A 17,448-nucleotide genomic window follows, 5' to 3' on the forward strand; every position below is an offset into this window, starting at 1 on the left:
AACACGAAATATTCTTATTGAAAGTGGGGAGTGAATGATATTGAAACTCATGACTAGAGGTGTCAAATCGGATATTCAAGTCGGGTTCAGGTCGCATCATGCTGGGTTTCAAATCAAATTCAAGTCGGATCAAGTCGGTTTTTTCTGACTTACAAGTAGGTTCAGGTCGGATCGGGTCAAGTTCGATTCGGGTTATATATGACAGGCTTTATATCACGATTAGATTGGAATGTTGTTCATTTTAATTTTAAGCATGAATTTTACATAGATTGAGTTTTTATCATGTTAATCTATTGCAACATTTTGACTGGACATGCTATACAGTTGGACAGAGGCATTAATGTCTTTAATTTAGTATTTGTATAAATAAATTATAAAATTTTGATATTATAATAAATATACACATTGTAACTAATTCAATATTTCCTTATTTGGTAATGATCCACCTATATTTTATTATTTCTCTCTCCTACCAACCCCACATACACTACTTTTTTTTTTTAATTATTATTTCTCTATCCTATAAACAACTAAATATTATACCCATACTAATTACTTCCTCCGTTCTATTAATATTGCAATAAGGATGAAATTACGCATCCCAAACCACAAATTATATGCTAAATATATATAATTCTGTAAGAGTAAAAATTATAAAAAGTTGATATTGTGAAAGTATTTTATGAGACGAATCCAACAAGATCTCACATGACTATATTTTGCTTAACGTATAAATCATATTATATGGTCAAACAAGAGTGATAAATAGTGCAAAAAGTCCATTGTTGCAATATTAATAGAAAGGAGGAAGTATAATTTATATGAAGTACTCCCTCTATTTTTAAATACTTTCTTTATTTCTCCTAGGCACGTATGTCAATGCTAATCTTTAATCAATAATATCTTAATTATCAATAAGTATAAATTCTAATAATTGAAAATTAATAATCTATTCATTAAGACGAATCTGACAAGTACCCACAAGGCTATATTTTTTCTTATGTATAAATCACAAAAATTAGTCAAAGTAAGACAAATGAATAGTGCAAAAAGTAGAAATGGAACTAGTATTTAAAACGAAGGGAGTATTTTTTATTTCTCCATTTGGTCCCCACCCTATTATTTTTCTAAAACTCCGTGCAACACTTAGTGCTGCGATTATTAAGAAACGAATTGACTAACATATTGCATGATAAAATTTATTTGTTAATTTATTACTCCACGTTAAAAATATAAGTCAAAGCCGCTAAATAAATAGTAGAAAAAAAGCCATTGCAATTTAAAAAAAACCGAGAGTGTATATATGTTTTACATTTATTATTAATATTATTAATTATTATATATAATAATATCACTAACTTTTATTTAAAAAGCTTTATGAAGAGAGATCAGTGAAATAAATTAAGCACTAAATAGTTTGGTGCCTAATTAATTGATGAAAATTTGGGGGAAATGAGCTTCGCGGCAATCATTAAGTAACTAGTGTGTGGCCCGGGCGATGTTCCAAAATGCTAGTTTGTGCTTGTTAGTTTGCTAATCATGTTCGACTGTTTTTTCTTAGTCTTTTGATAATCATCTTGAAATTTCAAGATTTGAAAAAAGATTTGTAAACACTAATTATTTTATCCAGGTTAACTATAATGTGTTTGATAGAAAAGCACAGTAAATGAATAGTTAAGATGGTAAGTGTTGTAACTTAATACTTGTTGGTCTTGAATTTAAGTCTTACTATAAGCATTTTTAGTTACTTTGTCAAATCTAGTACATGCTGTGGAGATGACATGTCATTTAGCTTAGTGTTTAAAGGTGTGACATGTGACACATATTGCTGACATGTCATGTTCATAGTGCTTAAAAAAATGTAACACGCATTCTATTTTAGGAATGCTTTTAAATACATATATGTATAGATTACTCCTAATTTTCTAAAAGCAGCGCCAAAAGCAATACGGAGTAATTTTTTTTTCCAGACTCCAGTAAAACCTAAAACTAATTATCAATTCTCTTAAAATTAACGCCTCTCGTCTCCAGCAGACAACGCCTCCTTCAAGCTCCGAGTTGTGGCTTCCTCCTATTCTTGTTATCCATTCGGGTTTGTAATAAGTTGTGATAGGTTATAAGCGATTTCAGGTTCTAAACAAGTCGAGTACTAATCGGGTTCGGATCATAATCAAGTCGAGTCAAATCGATTTTCGGTTAATATCAAGTTGATCACATGTTCGGGTTCAGGTCATAAAGTATCAGGTATATTCAGTTATCAGTTAATGTCAGGTCTGTTTTGTTCAGGTTACATGTCACAATTTTCACCTATTCTTCGGGCACGGGTCGGATACAGATCATTGTCGGTTGAGGTCGGTTTCTCGGGTTGGGTCAGATTTTGATAGATCTACTCATGACCTTTCTGTCACGTTTGCTCTTGTTGCCATGTTAAATGACGAACTCAACCAAAAGCTTATATTAATGGTTGAATGATCGATTTATATGCTCTATTAGTACCTATAATTTGAAAATGATCTTTTAACATTGATAATTAGTAAATAATAAATTATAAGAGTATGAATTAAGGAAAAAAGTAAGTAATGGAAACGAATTTCAATTCAACTTCAGTTAGGTTATAGTTGGTTTGACATGCATGTCAAAAAAGCCTTGGCGATGTACTTCGGTCAATATTAGGATTTGAGAACCACAATTAAAAAATAGAAGCCCAAAAATTGTCAACATAAAGAACATAATGTATTACAAATATTTAATTAATTGCAACTATCATCATCCAAGCAAATGTTAAACGGATGAGAAAATTATGTACATATATTTTGAAGATTTAGAAAATGTTTGATTTAACTTTTTAAGAAAAAGAAAAAAAATATTAAAAAAATTGAAGCTAATAATTTCATTTTTACTTGATCGGCTTAAAAAATATCCACTTTGTAATAATTTCAAACAATCACACCTTTTATCCCTATATTCTCTAAACAGTACTAGAATTTTTATTTATTTATTTTTTATTTTTATTTTTTTGGTCGAGGATAGCGGAAATAATTCAAGGTTAGGAGAAGAAACCCTTCGCTCTACTCGGATTCACATTGTACTTTTATGTATGTCATGCTGGTTGACAAACATTTTTCTTAGGTGGGAGTAAAGTTAGTTGACATTAATATTATTATTCCAAAGAATCATACCAAATTAAACTTTACCCACGAGCACAGATAGTCAGTTTTTGACTTCTCGTTATTATTAATACTATTGTAGACGTCATGTTATTCATTGGCTTTACAAATCAAAACTTCTACCACGTAGTACTTAAAATCAAAGTTTATAGATATAAATAAGGCAAATTACAACCATTAATACCAACTTTGAGGGGTGTTACAATTATTGACACCAACTTGTACCTCTAGTTAGATTGATACCAACTTTGATTAAAAAAACATTGATAGAGAATATTCCTCCTCATAGGTTTAGGATATATTTTTATGTAAATATTATCATATTTGACAGGTTTCCTAACACAGTTAGGATTGTCGTACATATTGTGAAACTCAGTAATTGGAGAGTATTCCATTGATCAATATTTATAGGGTTTACCATATGTACGACAGTCTTAACTGTGTTAGGAAGCCTGTCAAATATGATAATATTTACATAAAAATATATCTTAAACCTATGAGCAGAATATTCAAGGAATATTCTCTATTACACCCCCGCAGTCATAGCGGGAGGAGGTCGTACGGTAAGATTGGATCTGAAATCCAAAAACAAATCTCGAGGTAGGCCTTTCGTGAAAATATCTGCAAACTGATAACGTGAAGGAACATGTAATACTCGAACCTGTCCCAAGGCAACCTTCTCACGAACAAAGTCTAAGTCTAACTCAACATGTTTCGTGCATTGGTGTTGGACTGGGTTTGTAGACAAATAAATTGCACTGATATTATCACAATAAACAAGAGTGGTCTGGCGAAGAGGACAATGTAGCTCAAGCAAGAGATTACGGAGCCAACAAGCCTCCGAGACAACATTAGCTACGCCTTGGTATTCTGCCTCTGCACTGGACTTAGACAGTGTATGCTGATGTTTCGACGACCATGAAATAAGGTTATCACCCAAAAAGCAACAATAACCGAAAGTCGAACGGCGAGTGTCTTGGTAACCCGTCCAATCGGCGTCAGTATAGGTAATCAACCGTGTAGTAGCAGACGAATATAAATGTAAACCATGATCAATGGTTCCCTGAACATAACACAGTATACGATGTAATGCACTAAGGTGTGACTCTCGAGGATCGTGCATAAACAAGCATACTTGTTGTACCGCATAAGCAATATCAAGACGAGTAAAAGTGAAATACTAAAGAGCACCTGCAAGACTACGGTATTTAGTAGAATCCCAAACAGGCGAACGGGAATCAAGCTAAGTTTAGACTTAACCTCCACATGTGCAGCGGCCGATTTACAATCACCCATACCTGCTCGCTCAAGAATTTCCTGTGCATACTTCTTTTGGGAAAGAAGCATATAAGATGGTGTACGAGTCACAAAGATGCCCAAAAAATAACTCAAAGGCCCCAAATCAGACATAGGTTACTCATATTTCAACTGAGTAATCATTTTTTCACGTAACCCATCAGAGGAAGTAGTCAGAATAATATCATCAATATAGAGAAGTAAGTAAGCAAGATCATTGCCCTAACGATAAGTAAAGAGCGATGTAGCACTCTTAGCAATGACAAACTCCATTTTCAACAAAAAAATTAGCAAACCTTTGATACCAAGCCCTAGGAGCTTGTTTGAGGCCATATAATGCTTTTCGAAGCAAACACACATAATCTGGAACCCGTTTATCAACAAAACTAGGTGGTTGATGCATATAGACGGTCTCTTGTGATACCAGGTTAGATTGTGAAACTACGTAATTGGAGAGTATTCCATTGATCAATATTTATAGGGTTAACAATATGTACATCAGTCCTAACTGTGTTAGGAAACCTGTCAAATATGATAATATTTACATAAAAATATATCCTAAACCTATGAGGAGAATATTCGAGGAATATTCTCTATCAAACATAAATAACATTAATGATGCTTGAGTGGGGTCTACTTGCCAGAAATTTATCATTTGTTGTATTAAAATCTTTTTTAGTAATTTGAAATAGGTTATTAAATCAGTAATTAAGTTTAATATGTTAATTATTGTTTAAAACAAAAGCCCCAAATTAAAATAACAATGCCTCAATTTTTTTTTCTCTCCTCCTTTCTTCAGCCATTTTCTTTGCTTGTGTTGCTCCTATCCCTATTTCAACCTACGAAGGCATAATTCAACACAAAATTCAAACAAAATCAAACCTAACAACACATAATAATCCATTCAAACAAAACATAATTCTTAAATTAAAAAAAGAAGTAAATGGCTACAAACTTAGTACGCTAGATTCACAATTCCACTTAAAATAACCAAACTTTCATCAATGTTTAATGAGTTAAAAAATGTAAACTGAAAAGACAAAACTCAATCCTTAAAGCTTACCAGTTAAGTGCTCCAAGCAAAGCCTAATTATCAGCTTAAAAAAAATTGTTTGTCTTCCAAATTTGGTAAAAATAGCAAACTAATTTACAATAATCTACCATTAACTTCAAATCTCTACCAAAAGATGATGATGAAGGATGGGAAAAATGAGCAATGAAGAGGAAACAGAAGAAAAATCAACAACGAAGATGACTGGCTGAAGATGACTCAGGTATCATTAATGTTATTTAAGTTTTTGTTTTTAATCAAAGTTGGTGTCAATCTAATTAGTGATACAAGTTGGTGTCAATAATTGTAACAGCCCCCAAAGTTGGTGTCAATGATTGTAATTTTGCCTATAAATAATTCCACTTCTCAAATTATACAAGAATAATTTCATTTTTCATGATATGAAATAGTACTTTGTATAAATTTAAATACACCAAATTACAAATCTTTTGGAAAAATTTGACAATTAGCGATTGTTTCAACATTGTTTACTTTTATATATCACTCAATAATGGTTACGGACAAATGTGTCAAATTTGATTGTTTCAATCATTGTAGAATGAAGATGATGATATCATTATTATTATTACTAGATGAAGCCCGTACGATGCACGGTTTATTTGTATTTTTTAAAACAAATATTTTTTTGCATTTGTGTGATAAAATTTGTTATTTTATTCGTAGTATGTAGTATATCATTTAATATTTTATTTTAAAATAAATCGTGAATTTCCGGTTAAACATTAAATAAAATTCCTAATTCAAAAGATAATATATTATATTTCATTAATTTAAACTTTAAAATCTCATTCGCCAATTTTGTTTGTGGCATTTGAATCATTTAATTCTAAAATAATTTACAATCTCTTATTTGATTGGCTATCACTATAATCTATTATCCTGCGTTAAGAAAATTTTATCCTACGTGGCTCTCTAAAAGCTCGGGAAAAAACTCCCCTTTATATATATACACTAGTTTTGTGCCTCGGGCGATGCCCGGATTGTTTATTGAATTTTAGGATAAACTTTTTGGCTTGAATGTTAGATACGTCATATAATCACTTTTGATAATGCAGGATATTTAGACATGTGATATCGTACTTAAATTATTTTTACTAAAGTGAAAGTATTTTTACCGATTAAAACTTATTTTTACTAATTTTCTATTATTTTAAATATATTAATAGATCTTATTTTAAAGAAATATGAAATATTAGTAGTATATCAATAATAAAACTTTGTACAACATTTTTATCTTCAAAAATCTATCCAAAATTCGCTTAATTAACATCCTATGTATCACAATAATACCTATTTGTCGCCATGTGGCGCGACACTTGGCGAAAAACTAATTTCGCTAAGTGTCGCTATCTCGTGACCTAACTGCGAGACCAGCTTTATTTATTAGTGATATAATATGATATGATATTAGATTATGGTATACAAATATCAAAAAATGAGGAAATACATTGAAAAAAGTAGTTGGAACTCTATTGGGATAGAAATCTTGGGCCTAAATAGACATTCTTCGGCCCTTCGGAACCTCATGACAAATTGTTTGGGGCTAAATTTACAGGATTATTTTAGTGAAACGCTAAACATCGCCCGCAATTTACCATATAAAGCCCACAAATATGTTATGATTTGACCATTATGCCCTTTTGCTAAAATTGAGATAATCTCGGTGTAAAAAAATGTGGAGCCGTACTGGCTCGTCGGGGGAGACCGGATGGCAGGCCGGAGATGCGGGGGACGCCGGAGGTACGTCGTCGTCGACGGAAAACGAGGTAAGTGACCGCTAAAATTCACGGTTTACCGTCGTAGTGGCTACGGCGCCTAGGGTGGACGCCCAAACCGTAGCCTGGACGTCCAAGCCGGACGCCAGAACCACCAGAGTGGCGTCCAGGCTAGACGCCCAGACCACCAGAGTGGCGTCCAGCCCAGACGCCCAGACCACCAGACTGGCGTCCTGGGCAGACGCCACTCCACTGGGTGAGGCGGCCCTGCCAGGCGCCAGTCCAGTGGGTGTGGCAGCCCTGGCAGACGCCACCTTTAATAATTAATTTTTATTTTTTCCTTTTTGATTTTGTTGTTGTTTTTTATTTAATTTTTTTGTGAAAATAAAAAATCGAAAATGATTTTTTAAAAAAATTCAAAATGGGTTTTTTGTAAATTAAATTTGAAAATTTGAAATAGGTTTTTTTAAAATTAAATTTGAAAATTCGAAATGGTATATTTTTAAATTTAGTTTGAAAATTCGAATTGGGTTTTTATAAAAATTAAGTTTGATTATATATAATTATGTTTTTTTTTGTGTTAATTATGTGGAAATATAGAAATTAAATGTATTATCCGTTAAATGTATTTATTGTAATATATAATTGATGCAGGAATATGGTGGAGACGGAAATGATTACAGTGAGATATTTGGACATGATGGTCCATTCGAAGAAGCTCAACAGGCGATTGATTGGGCAAAACAGGTTGCAATTGCAGCTGGATTTTGCTTGGTAGTAGCAACTCATAAATCTCAACGGGATGGTAGAATGGATCGCATTTTGAGATGTGACCGTTATCGCAAAAGAGAAGAAAGAGATTTTCGTACAACCACTCGGTTTGACACAAAGCGGAAAGGTTGTGGGTGTGAGTTTAGAGTAAAGGTTCGACAACTACGGAGTCGTGACGGTTGGGAAGTGATAGGTTACTCTAAATGGGGGTATCACAACCATGAGATGATAGTATATGAAGAGGGTCATCGACAACTGAGCGGCTTAAGTCCTGCTGCGAAACTAGTTGTGAAAGAAATGAGTGATGCTCAAGTGAAGCCTGCTAAAATATTAGCATCTGTGTTAGAGAAATTTCCAGAAGACCATCCAAACCGAAGACACATCTACAACGTCAGACAGCAACTCAGGTTTGAACGGTCAGAGGGAAGGAACCCTATACAGCAGCTGCTACACCAGGCACAATCACGTGGTTACCTGTTCTGGTTTGATTCTGATGAAGATACAGCGGAGGTGACTCATCTTTTCCTTGTGCATCCTGATTGTGCTGATATGATCAAGTCTTGGCCATTTGTGATTTTGATCGACTCAACGTACAAGACAAACAAGTACAAGTTCCCTCTGGTTGAGATGGTTGGGATGGCTCCAACGAACCAGAACTTTCTGATTGGTCATGCAATCATCAGGGATGAGACGGCTCCAAGTTATTATTGGGTTTTGGAGAAGCTGAGAAACTACATTGGGCCTAATGTTCATCCAGCAGCCATCGTCAGCGACTGTGAGGGAGGTCTCTTTGCCCCCATAGCAGAGCTGTTTCCCGAATCGAACCACTTATTGTGCACATGGCACATCAACAACTGCGTGAAAGTGAAAGCCTACAACCTTTTCAAGAAGAATTTGGAAATGGCAGAGAAATTGGTGAATGGTAAGTGGCGGAAGATCCTACAGGCTACCACAGAGGAAGCGTATGAGCGAGCATTGGCTAACTTCAGGGATTCGTACCAGTGGTGTCCGGCACTGGTGGAATATGTGATGCATCAATGGGTCCCTCATAGGGAAAAGTTTGTTAAATATTGGACAAACCAGGTACTTCATTTTGGGAACACTACAACATGTAGAGTTGAGAGCGCTCATAGAGCTACCAAGGACTGGATTGATTCATCGACCGCTGCTTTGGATACACTGTTCGCTAGACTGAACAAGTCAATTGAAACTCAGAAGAACGACATCAGGAACTCTCTAGAGGACTCCAGACGACGACATGGTACGATGTATAGCCATTTTATATTTAAGATTCTCCATGGTCGTGTGTCGCACTACTGCTTGGGGTTGATTCTCACTGAGCTGAACAGGGTGAGGGACTTGGCTGACGAAGTGTATACTCGGTGTGGGTGTACTATTTCAGTAACTCATGGATTACCTTGCGCATGCACCATTCATCGCGTTATTACAGAAGAAAGGGCGTCGTTACATGTTGATCAGGTCCATTCATTCTGGAGGACGCTTGTTATTGGTGAGCATGCAGACAATCAAACGGCCGACCGTGAACAGGAAGAGTTGGAGCAGTTCCGTTCGATGTACGACCGAGTGTCCTCCAGCCATCCTTCTATTATTCGTGACGCTACTCATGTGCTTCATGACATGTTCCACCCGTCTAACTTAGATTATGAGGAACCCGAAGGAGTTGACCGTCCTCGAGGTCGACAACGGCGGAACAGGAGTGCGTTTGAGTATATCCGTGGTCTTGGTCGTGGTCGTTCTCGTGGTCGGACATCGTCATCTAGTCGTAGTCAATCTTCATCGTCTGTGAATATGCCCCTGAGAACTGGTACGTTTTGGTTGTTTTTATTGCACATAGTTTTAAAGTGTTACTCCTGTCTTCTTAACTGTCTATAATTAATTATTTGGTGAATAGGAAGAAACGATGTTGATCAGTTTCCGTACAAGGAAAGGATACCTGCGATCATCATGTCGTACGTGGAAGGGTGGAATGATGTAATCGGAGATGGTAACTGCGGATTCCGGGTCGTGGCTGATGTTTTTCAAATGGGCGAAGACAACTACGGTTTGGTGCGTGAGTTGATGTACAGCGAAATTGCCTCTAACCGAAATGTTTATCGTCATGTGTACCAGGATGACTTGGATGGCGCTCTCCGGCGTATCCGGTGGGGAGGTGGACCTTGCGGCGAAAATCATTATTTTGACGCGCCCCTAGATCTGTTTGCCGTTGCAAACATTTACAAATGCGCAGTCATGCATTTCGGCCTGGGAGTGCATAGTCAAGCTTATTATCCTTGTACCACGGTTCTCCCTTGGCGGTCGCGTGAGACTGTCACCACACCGGTCAGAGAGCTAGCTATTGCGTTTCTTGGGTCGTCATACAGACATTTCATTCGACTAGACATGTCAACCGATTTTCCGGTGCCACCGATTATACCTCGGTGGTACAACATTCGCACAGCGAGCGTAGAGGGTTGGGATGCGCTATATAATGACCGGATCCACGAATGGAACACCCTAGCTGCATTTTAGTTTTTCTTGTTTACATTCTTTATTTGTAATCTTATTTGTACGTTGCTCTTTTAATGAGAACATTAATATTTTATATTGTATTGCTTACTGCATTCTATATGTTGCATGGGTAAGTTGCGCGGATCCACGAACGGTTATATCAAAATTTAAAAACAGCACTGATAATATGTTTAAGTTGGAAGCTAAAAGAACAATCTAAAATGTTACAATTTTACAACATAATGTCCAACATAATGCTCTATAAATAAAATACAATAACCATCAGTAATCCCTCCTCGACGACGACTCCCACTGCGCAAGGGTCTGTTCCAGACTATCAACAACAGCTCTCCCTGTTGCACTCATGCTGTCCTTCTCAAGAGAGAGTTTCTGAACGTCTTGCATTATCTTTCCCATCCACTGCATACAACAAAAAACAGAAGATGAAATACAATAACAACAAATAAAACTTAATTAAAAGACAACGATAAATATAATAAAAGACATACCGCTTCCGTGGCAGTAGGCGGTGGCACATAATCATCATCGCTGTGGTCGAGATCAGCGATCAACCTCGGGTGCGAATACCGGTTGAACCATTCCATGTAGTAATGGTCACACATGGGAGTAACCCCAGAGGGCGGCCGCTGCAACTCCGCTGTCCATAATCGAGCCACCATCGGAAACTGGTCCCACGTCCCGGTCATGATATCCGGCCATTCCACGACGTACTCCCTCGACGATGCAGGTCGGGCCGCCTTCATCGGGCACGCCGGGGGAGGAGGGACAACTTGGACAAATCCAAGCTGGCGAAGACAACGCTGGGGCATGTACGCTTCGACGATGTCACGATACTGAATGAGTCCCGTGTACAGGGTCCTGGGTACCCTAACACTAGGGTTCGGGCCGAAAGGCATCCAGTTCACCTGTACAATTAAAACATATAAAATATAATAACATGAATATAATATGTGCAAATAATAAAATGTAGACTCTATAAATAAACGTTACCTCTAAGGGGGACAGCCTGTCCAGCAATAACCGTATCGATCGGAGGCGGTCAACGGTCTTCTTCTCCGAGCGCGGACTCCACGCACAAGCACGCGGCATCCCCTCATCAATAGGAACTGGGTCACGATGTGGTCGCAATGCAGGAAAGTACTCGTATATCCAAGTCTGCAATAGAGTCAGACACCCAGTGATACCTGCCGCGTCAGCCCGACTCGCAAATCCTAGTTAGCGATACAAATACGCCAACGTAGCCGATCCCCAGGAAAACTGGCCTACACTGTCGGGGTCACACGCCTCTACGATGTCGCGTGGCCTGAGCTTGTTTCCGCCGCTCTTATCCGGAAACAAGGTACATCCGAGGAGTAGAAAAACATAAGCACTCAGCTGTGCGTCGGGCGTCCTACGTGCACTCGGGTACAAACACCGTTGCAACACGGATGCGATCTTCACACCTCCGTGTTCCCAAACACCTAGCGCCTCGGTGTACAGTGCAGCCCTGTCCACCGCCAACAACTCCGCCAGCGAATCTGCCTGATCCGCATCATCCACAGCACAAAGTCGTTTACCCTCAACACGAATCCCCAGAATGGCCTCGACGTCATGTAACATGATTGTCATCTCACCGAACGGAAGGTGAAAAGAGTTTGTATCCGGCTGCCATCGCTCAATGAAAGCCGTGATCAGCGTAATGTCAATCTTATCGTGCATGGTGGCAGGAACGTGCTTCACCCCAGTGCCCTCCAGTCGCTCGAACATCTCGCTCTCCGCCGGCCAGGCCTCAGCCCATGTACGCAAAAAACTACAAGTCTTTTCCCGGGTATGACATTTCAACAACCCCGTAACTGAAGGCCTCTCCTGGTCCTCCCAAATACGGGCAGCTATGTGTCCTAGAAAGCTAGGAATCACACTCCCGTCAACAGGCCCACCGGGCACCTCACTCCTAACAACCCAAGAATCATTACCCGCCCTCGACCGTTTCCTGCTTGCCCCAGAGACAGTGGACGCAGATGATGTGCCAGATCTACTAACAAACCTACCACCCCTACCCTTACGCACCTCCACCATATGCGTCTCGTACATGTCATCAACCCTCTGACTGAATGGACCGTAATCATCATACGGTCCACTGCCATCGTCCACATCCTCATCCTCATCTGCGCCCTCCTCCTGCTCCTCCTCCTGGTCACCCTCCTCAGCATCATCATCGTCATCGTCATCCTCATCCCGACGGTGGATCCGTTCTCTACGAACTGAGGCCGAAATACCACGGGATCTGACATGTCTATGCCCCGACCTCTCCACTGAATAACTTCTACTAAGAAGCTCTATATTCTTCCCCCCACCATGACACCCTACACAAAATTTTAAAATATATAAACATACAAAAATTTATACGATAAATAATCATCATCGCAAATCAAATACACTAAAAACATACAAATAATAGTAAACAAAATATAAACGTAGAAAAAATACAACGAAATTGAAAAAATTTATAAAAATAAACAACAAAATATAAAAACAATTCAAAATTATATTACAAAAAAAAAAAAAAAAAAAATTTAAAAACAATTTTTTAAAAAAATAAAAAAAAAAAATAAAAAAAAAAATGGGGGGGGGGCGCCCTGGCTGGACGCCCAGCCGGCGGTGGTGGCGCCAGATGCAGACGCCGCCACCAGTTGGCTGGCGTTTGGGCTGGACGCCACAGCCACGGCTGCGGCGCTTAGACTAAACGCCACAACCGTGGCGGTGGCGTCCAGCCCAGGCGCCAGCCAACTGGTGGCGGTGTCTGCATCTGGCGCCACCACCGCCGGCTGGGCGTCCAGCCAGGGCGCCCCACCGCGTTCACGGCGGTTTTCCCCTTTTTTTTTTTTTTAAACAAAATATACCTTTCCACCTTGGGACATCCTTCCCTCCGCCGCCGCCGCCACTTCCTTGCCTTGCCGCCTCGACATTGCCGTTATTTTGATTTTTTTTTTTTAGAGAGGTTGAAAGAAGATGAGCAATGAGAGTGTGAGTGATGAGAGTGTGAGTGTTTTTTTTTTTTAGGTCAAGGGCAATTTTGGGAAACCAAGTGAATTTTGTGGGCTTTATGTAGTAATTTGTGGCGATGTTTAACAAATCCCTTATTTTACTGACCTAATTTCACACAACAATCAACTAAAACATGTATTTTTGGTGAGTATACAAACATGACAAACTTTGACTCCTACAAACAATAACCATATTGTTAATTTATTTTTTAAAAATCAATTCCTTAATGGAGAAATCTTGTGATTTAAAAAATCAATATATACATTGTGAGGGATTTTTTTGTGTGGCTGGCTACACTGTGTGGTTGGGGTTACTCGAGTTACTTGGTCAGGGGTTACTCGAGTTACTCAGTCAGGGGTTACTTGAGTTACTTCTGACCGAGTAACCCCTCAAGTAACCCCTGATCGAGTAATTCCTGACCAAACCCCTTAAATAACCCCTAATCGAGTAGCCCTTGAAGAGTAACCCCTCGAGTAACCCTTCAAATAACCCATGATCGAGTAACCCCTGACCGAATCCCTCAAGTAGCCCCAGACCTAGTAACTCGAGTAACCCCGACCACATGGTGTGGCCGGCCACATATAAAAAATTGCTTACATTGTATATTTTATAATTTCCACATTGTCTATCAATATTATCTTTATTTGACAATTGAATAAAAGTCGTGCTAATCCATGAGTTCACACTAGTAAATACTTCCATCGTTCTTCTATAATTACAACTAGGTTAAAATTCCGTGTAATGCACGGTTGTTAAATATTTTTGACAATTATATTACAATATATAAAGTATATAAAAAATATTTAGAAATATTTTATTTGGGTATATTATGGAATATGATTGTCAAACTGAAAAGAAAATACATAAGGTATAAATAGTTTACTTAAAGATTTTGCAAAAAAAAAAAAAAAAAAAAAAAAAAAAAAAAAAAAAAAAAGCGAAAAAGGCAGGAAAAAATTCTTCACAAGGTAATGACAAGTGTCATTGAATGATTTGCTTTTAGTATAGGTTAATAGATATTTGAATTATCACATTCGTCAATGCACATATTATATCATTATCTTAAATTATATGTTTGTAAAAATTTTACAAACTTAATATGTTGTTAAAAGAGTAAATTAAAACAAAATTTAACAAGAAATTTTTGGTTCCCTATAGGGTTTCTTCTTGGGAGGGTTTTTCTGGTTCCCTATAGGATTTCTCTCTTGGGAGGGTTTTTCTAGCCTCCATTGCTAGTTTTTTTTTTTTTTTTTTTTTTTTTGAAGTTCTTTTTTTTTTTGAAGGTTTTCCTTCATTCTTCTCCTTTTCTCTCTTTCTCCTTCATCTCTTTTTTTCTGATCTCTTTTGTGAATCTTTATAGGGGCTTTCATCGGTGTTTTTACCAGTGGTAAGCCCCACAAAAACTTTTTAATTGTTTTCAATAAATGGATCCCATCTTTGAGATGGTGGTTATTCTATTAGGGTTAATTTCTTTTTGTGTTTGTCTGTTGAAGATTGAAGATTTAGGGTTTCATAATCTCCGGAAGTATTGAAGAGTATATGAGTATTTTCACTCAAACAACTATTCGTCAGTAGATCTCAAGCCGAATTAGTGCTAACTCACATATTGTATTGCCTCGGATGAAGTTTTTTATTAAGGCAATCGTCGATCGAATATGCGATGTAACTAGTTTTAAGGTAATTTGTACTTGTATTGGAATTTTAATTTTGCTCGGAATTGTTTATAAGTGTCGTTTAACTATCTTTCATTAATGAAATCCTTTTTTTTCATGTCAATAAATAAATAAATAAAATAACAAGATCGTATATGATATTTTTTTTCCAACGTATAACACAAAGACAGCCAGCGGAATCGCGATTAAAAAAGATTTGAAAAGGTACTTCATAAGAAGTAGAGTAGGTTTTTTTTTTTTTGATCTGTTTTGGATTTAGCTATTGCACTGGGCCCAATTTTGGGCCATAAAGAGCTTGGCAACGGATACCTTGACAAATGGGTCTTAGGTTACAAATTTACAATACTCTGAAACCGCATCTTAAGCCTGAAAAACATGCTCTACGTGAGTCTAGGCTTTAACATTTTATTTTATGAACCCCAGACAGCCAATAGGCCGAACGATAATATAGTCCAATACTAGCTCTACATGCACGCATTTCGAGAAATAATTAAAAACAAACGCATTACTTCAATTTGATCACAATAAATCCAAATTTAGAAATCTGACATAATAAAGTCTTGTTCTCTTCATAATAGTTAATAAAAATAATTTAAATTTAATAAAATAATTTCAATTTGTAAATTTAATAATTAAATTGAGCAAAAAAAAATTCAATTCAGTAAATATAAGCTTTAATTGGTAAAAGTTAGTAATTCAAAGAACAAATATAGCAGAGAATTAGAAACCTAAGTTTTAAATAGTAAAAATAAATTCAGTTCAGTAAAAATAAATTTAATTTAGTGAAAAATAACTTCAATTCATCAAAAATAAGGTGAGGAAAATAAGGCCTAAGTTTTTACTAAAATTTACATTAAAATTTGAAATAAATAATCATGCTGAGTAATAAAAAAATAATAATAATAAAAAAAAAGAAGCAAGAAAATGTTAGTTATTCCCATACAAAATAGTTTGATATTTACATAAATTTTCAAAAAAAAAAAAAATGAATGAAATAGAAAAAAACAAAACAATTGAAAGAGGATATATTTATTCTTAAACTAGGTGTGAAGTTCGTGCGATGCACGACTTTGGTATTTTTTATTATTATTAAATAAGAACAGATAAAGTCATCAATACGAAGACATTAAGGGGCTGTTTGGTTCGCTGTGATGGGGAAAGGGAATGGGAATGATTACCTTTGTTGGTGTTTGTTTTCCCTTTTTTGTCATTCCCATTCCCCCTTTTTATTTTTGGGTTTACCCAAAATCCTCCTACTCTCATTCCCCCCCTATATTTCCCATTCCCTTTCCCCAACCACCACCATACCTCATCAGCTGGATGCACCTCACCGGAACTTGCTATACCTCGCCGAAACTCGCTTCACCTCGCCGGATGCTCGTTGGCCTTCCTCCGACCCTCGCCACTCTTCGCTGCCCCTTCTCCCACCCGAAAACCCTTCTCCCGACCCTCGTGTTACCCTTAAAAACCCTCCCTCCACCGGAACAACCGGTTGCACCTCACCAGGTCGGAGGAGGTCCGACAAACAACCGTCGGAATTACGGCCCAACCCTCGGTGTTGCTGGGGAAGTTCGATAGATGCGTTTTGGTTGGAATTCAATCGGGATTGCTAAGGTCGAGGACGAGAAAGGTTGCGGTGTGGATTGCTGTTCGACGGACCTCACAGGTGAGGGGAGAGGCGGCGAAGGTCGGAGGAGGGACGGCCGGTCCCGGAATGGTGTTGGTTGGGAAGTATGGTGGCTGGAGAAGGTGGAAACTAATGAAGGAAGGGGTGCAATGGTTGTGCTATGGTGGTTCTATGGTGGTTTCATTCCATTCTCCTCCATTCTCACCAAACAACACCCTAAATTCTAAGGGTTTCATTCCATTCTCCTCCTTCCCTTTCTAAATTCCATTCCGATTCCCTTGTGCGAACCAAACGGCCCCTAATTATTACTGTAATGGATAAGCTAAAGCAATTGTTTTCAAAGAAAGGAAAAACTGTTACAATTAATTAAAATCTACTTTTTATTAATAATATAATTAAAAATCAATTTGCTAGGTTCAAACATATTCTCTCTTTCACCTCTATGTAGAGTGTATTTTTTGTCTGTAGTTGTGGTACATTATCTTGGGCCTCCCGTAAATGATGCTAACAGAATTATTCTATTCCCCTTTTCAGCCCCGTGGTACATGTATCTTGGGTCTCCCGTGAATGTTGC

At 37.5% G+C, this 17,448-nt stretch overlaps 1 protein-coding gene across 1 annotated transcript; it reads right to left on the reverse strand.

The window, feature by feature from the left end:
* Positions 1 to 3,693: 3,693 nt before the first annotated feature.
* LOC110729434 (uncharacterized mitochondrial protein AtMg00810-like) lies at positions 3,694 to 4,577 on the reverse strand. The gene is made up of 2 exons (XM_021909169.1): positions 4,359 to 4,577; positions 3,694 to 4,230 (listed from the first exon to the last, which is right to left on the reverse strand). Exons 1-2 carry the CDS (start codon positions 4,575 to 4,577, stop codon positions 3,694 to 3,696), a joined length of 756 nt encoding a protein of 251 aa, XP_021764861.1.
* Between the last annotated feature and the right edge of the window lie 12,871 nt (positions 4,578 to 17,448).

The sequence above is a fragment of the Chenopodium quinoa genome, unplaced genomic scaffold (genome assembly GCF_001683475.1).
Source record: "Chenopodium quinoa cultivar QQ74 unplaced genomic scaffold, ASM168347v1, whole genome shotgun sequence".
Taxonomy (NCBI): domain Eukaryota; kingdom Viridiplantae; phylum Streptophyta; class Magnoliopsida; order Caryophyllales; family Amaranthaceae; genus Chenopodium; species Chenopodium quinoa.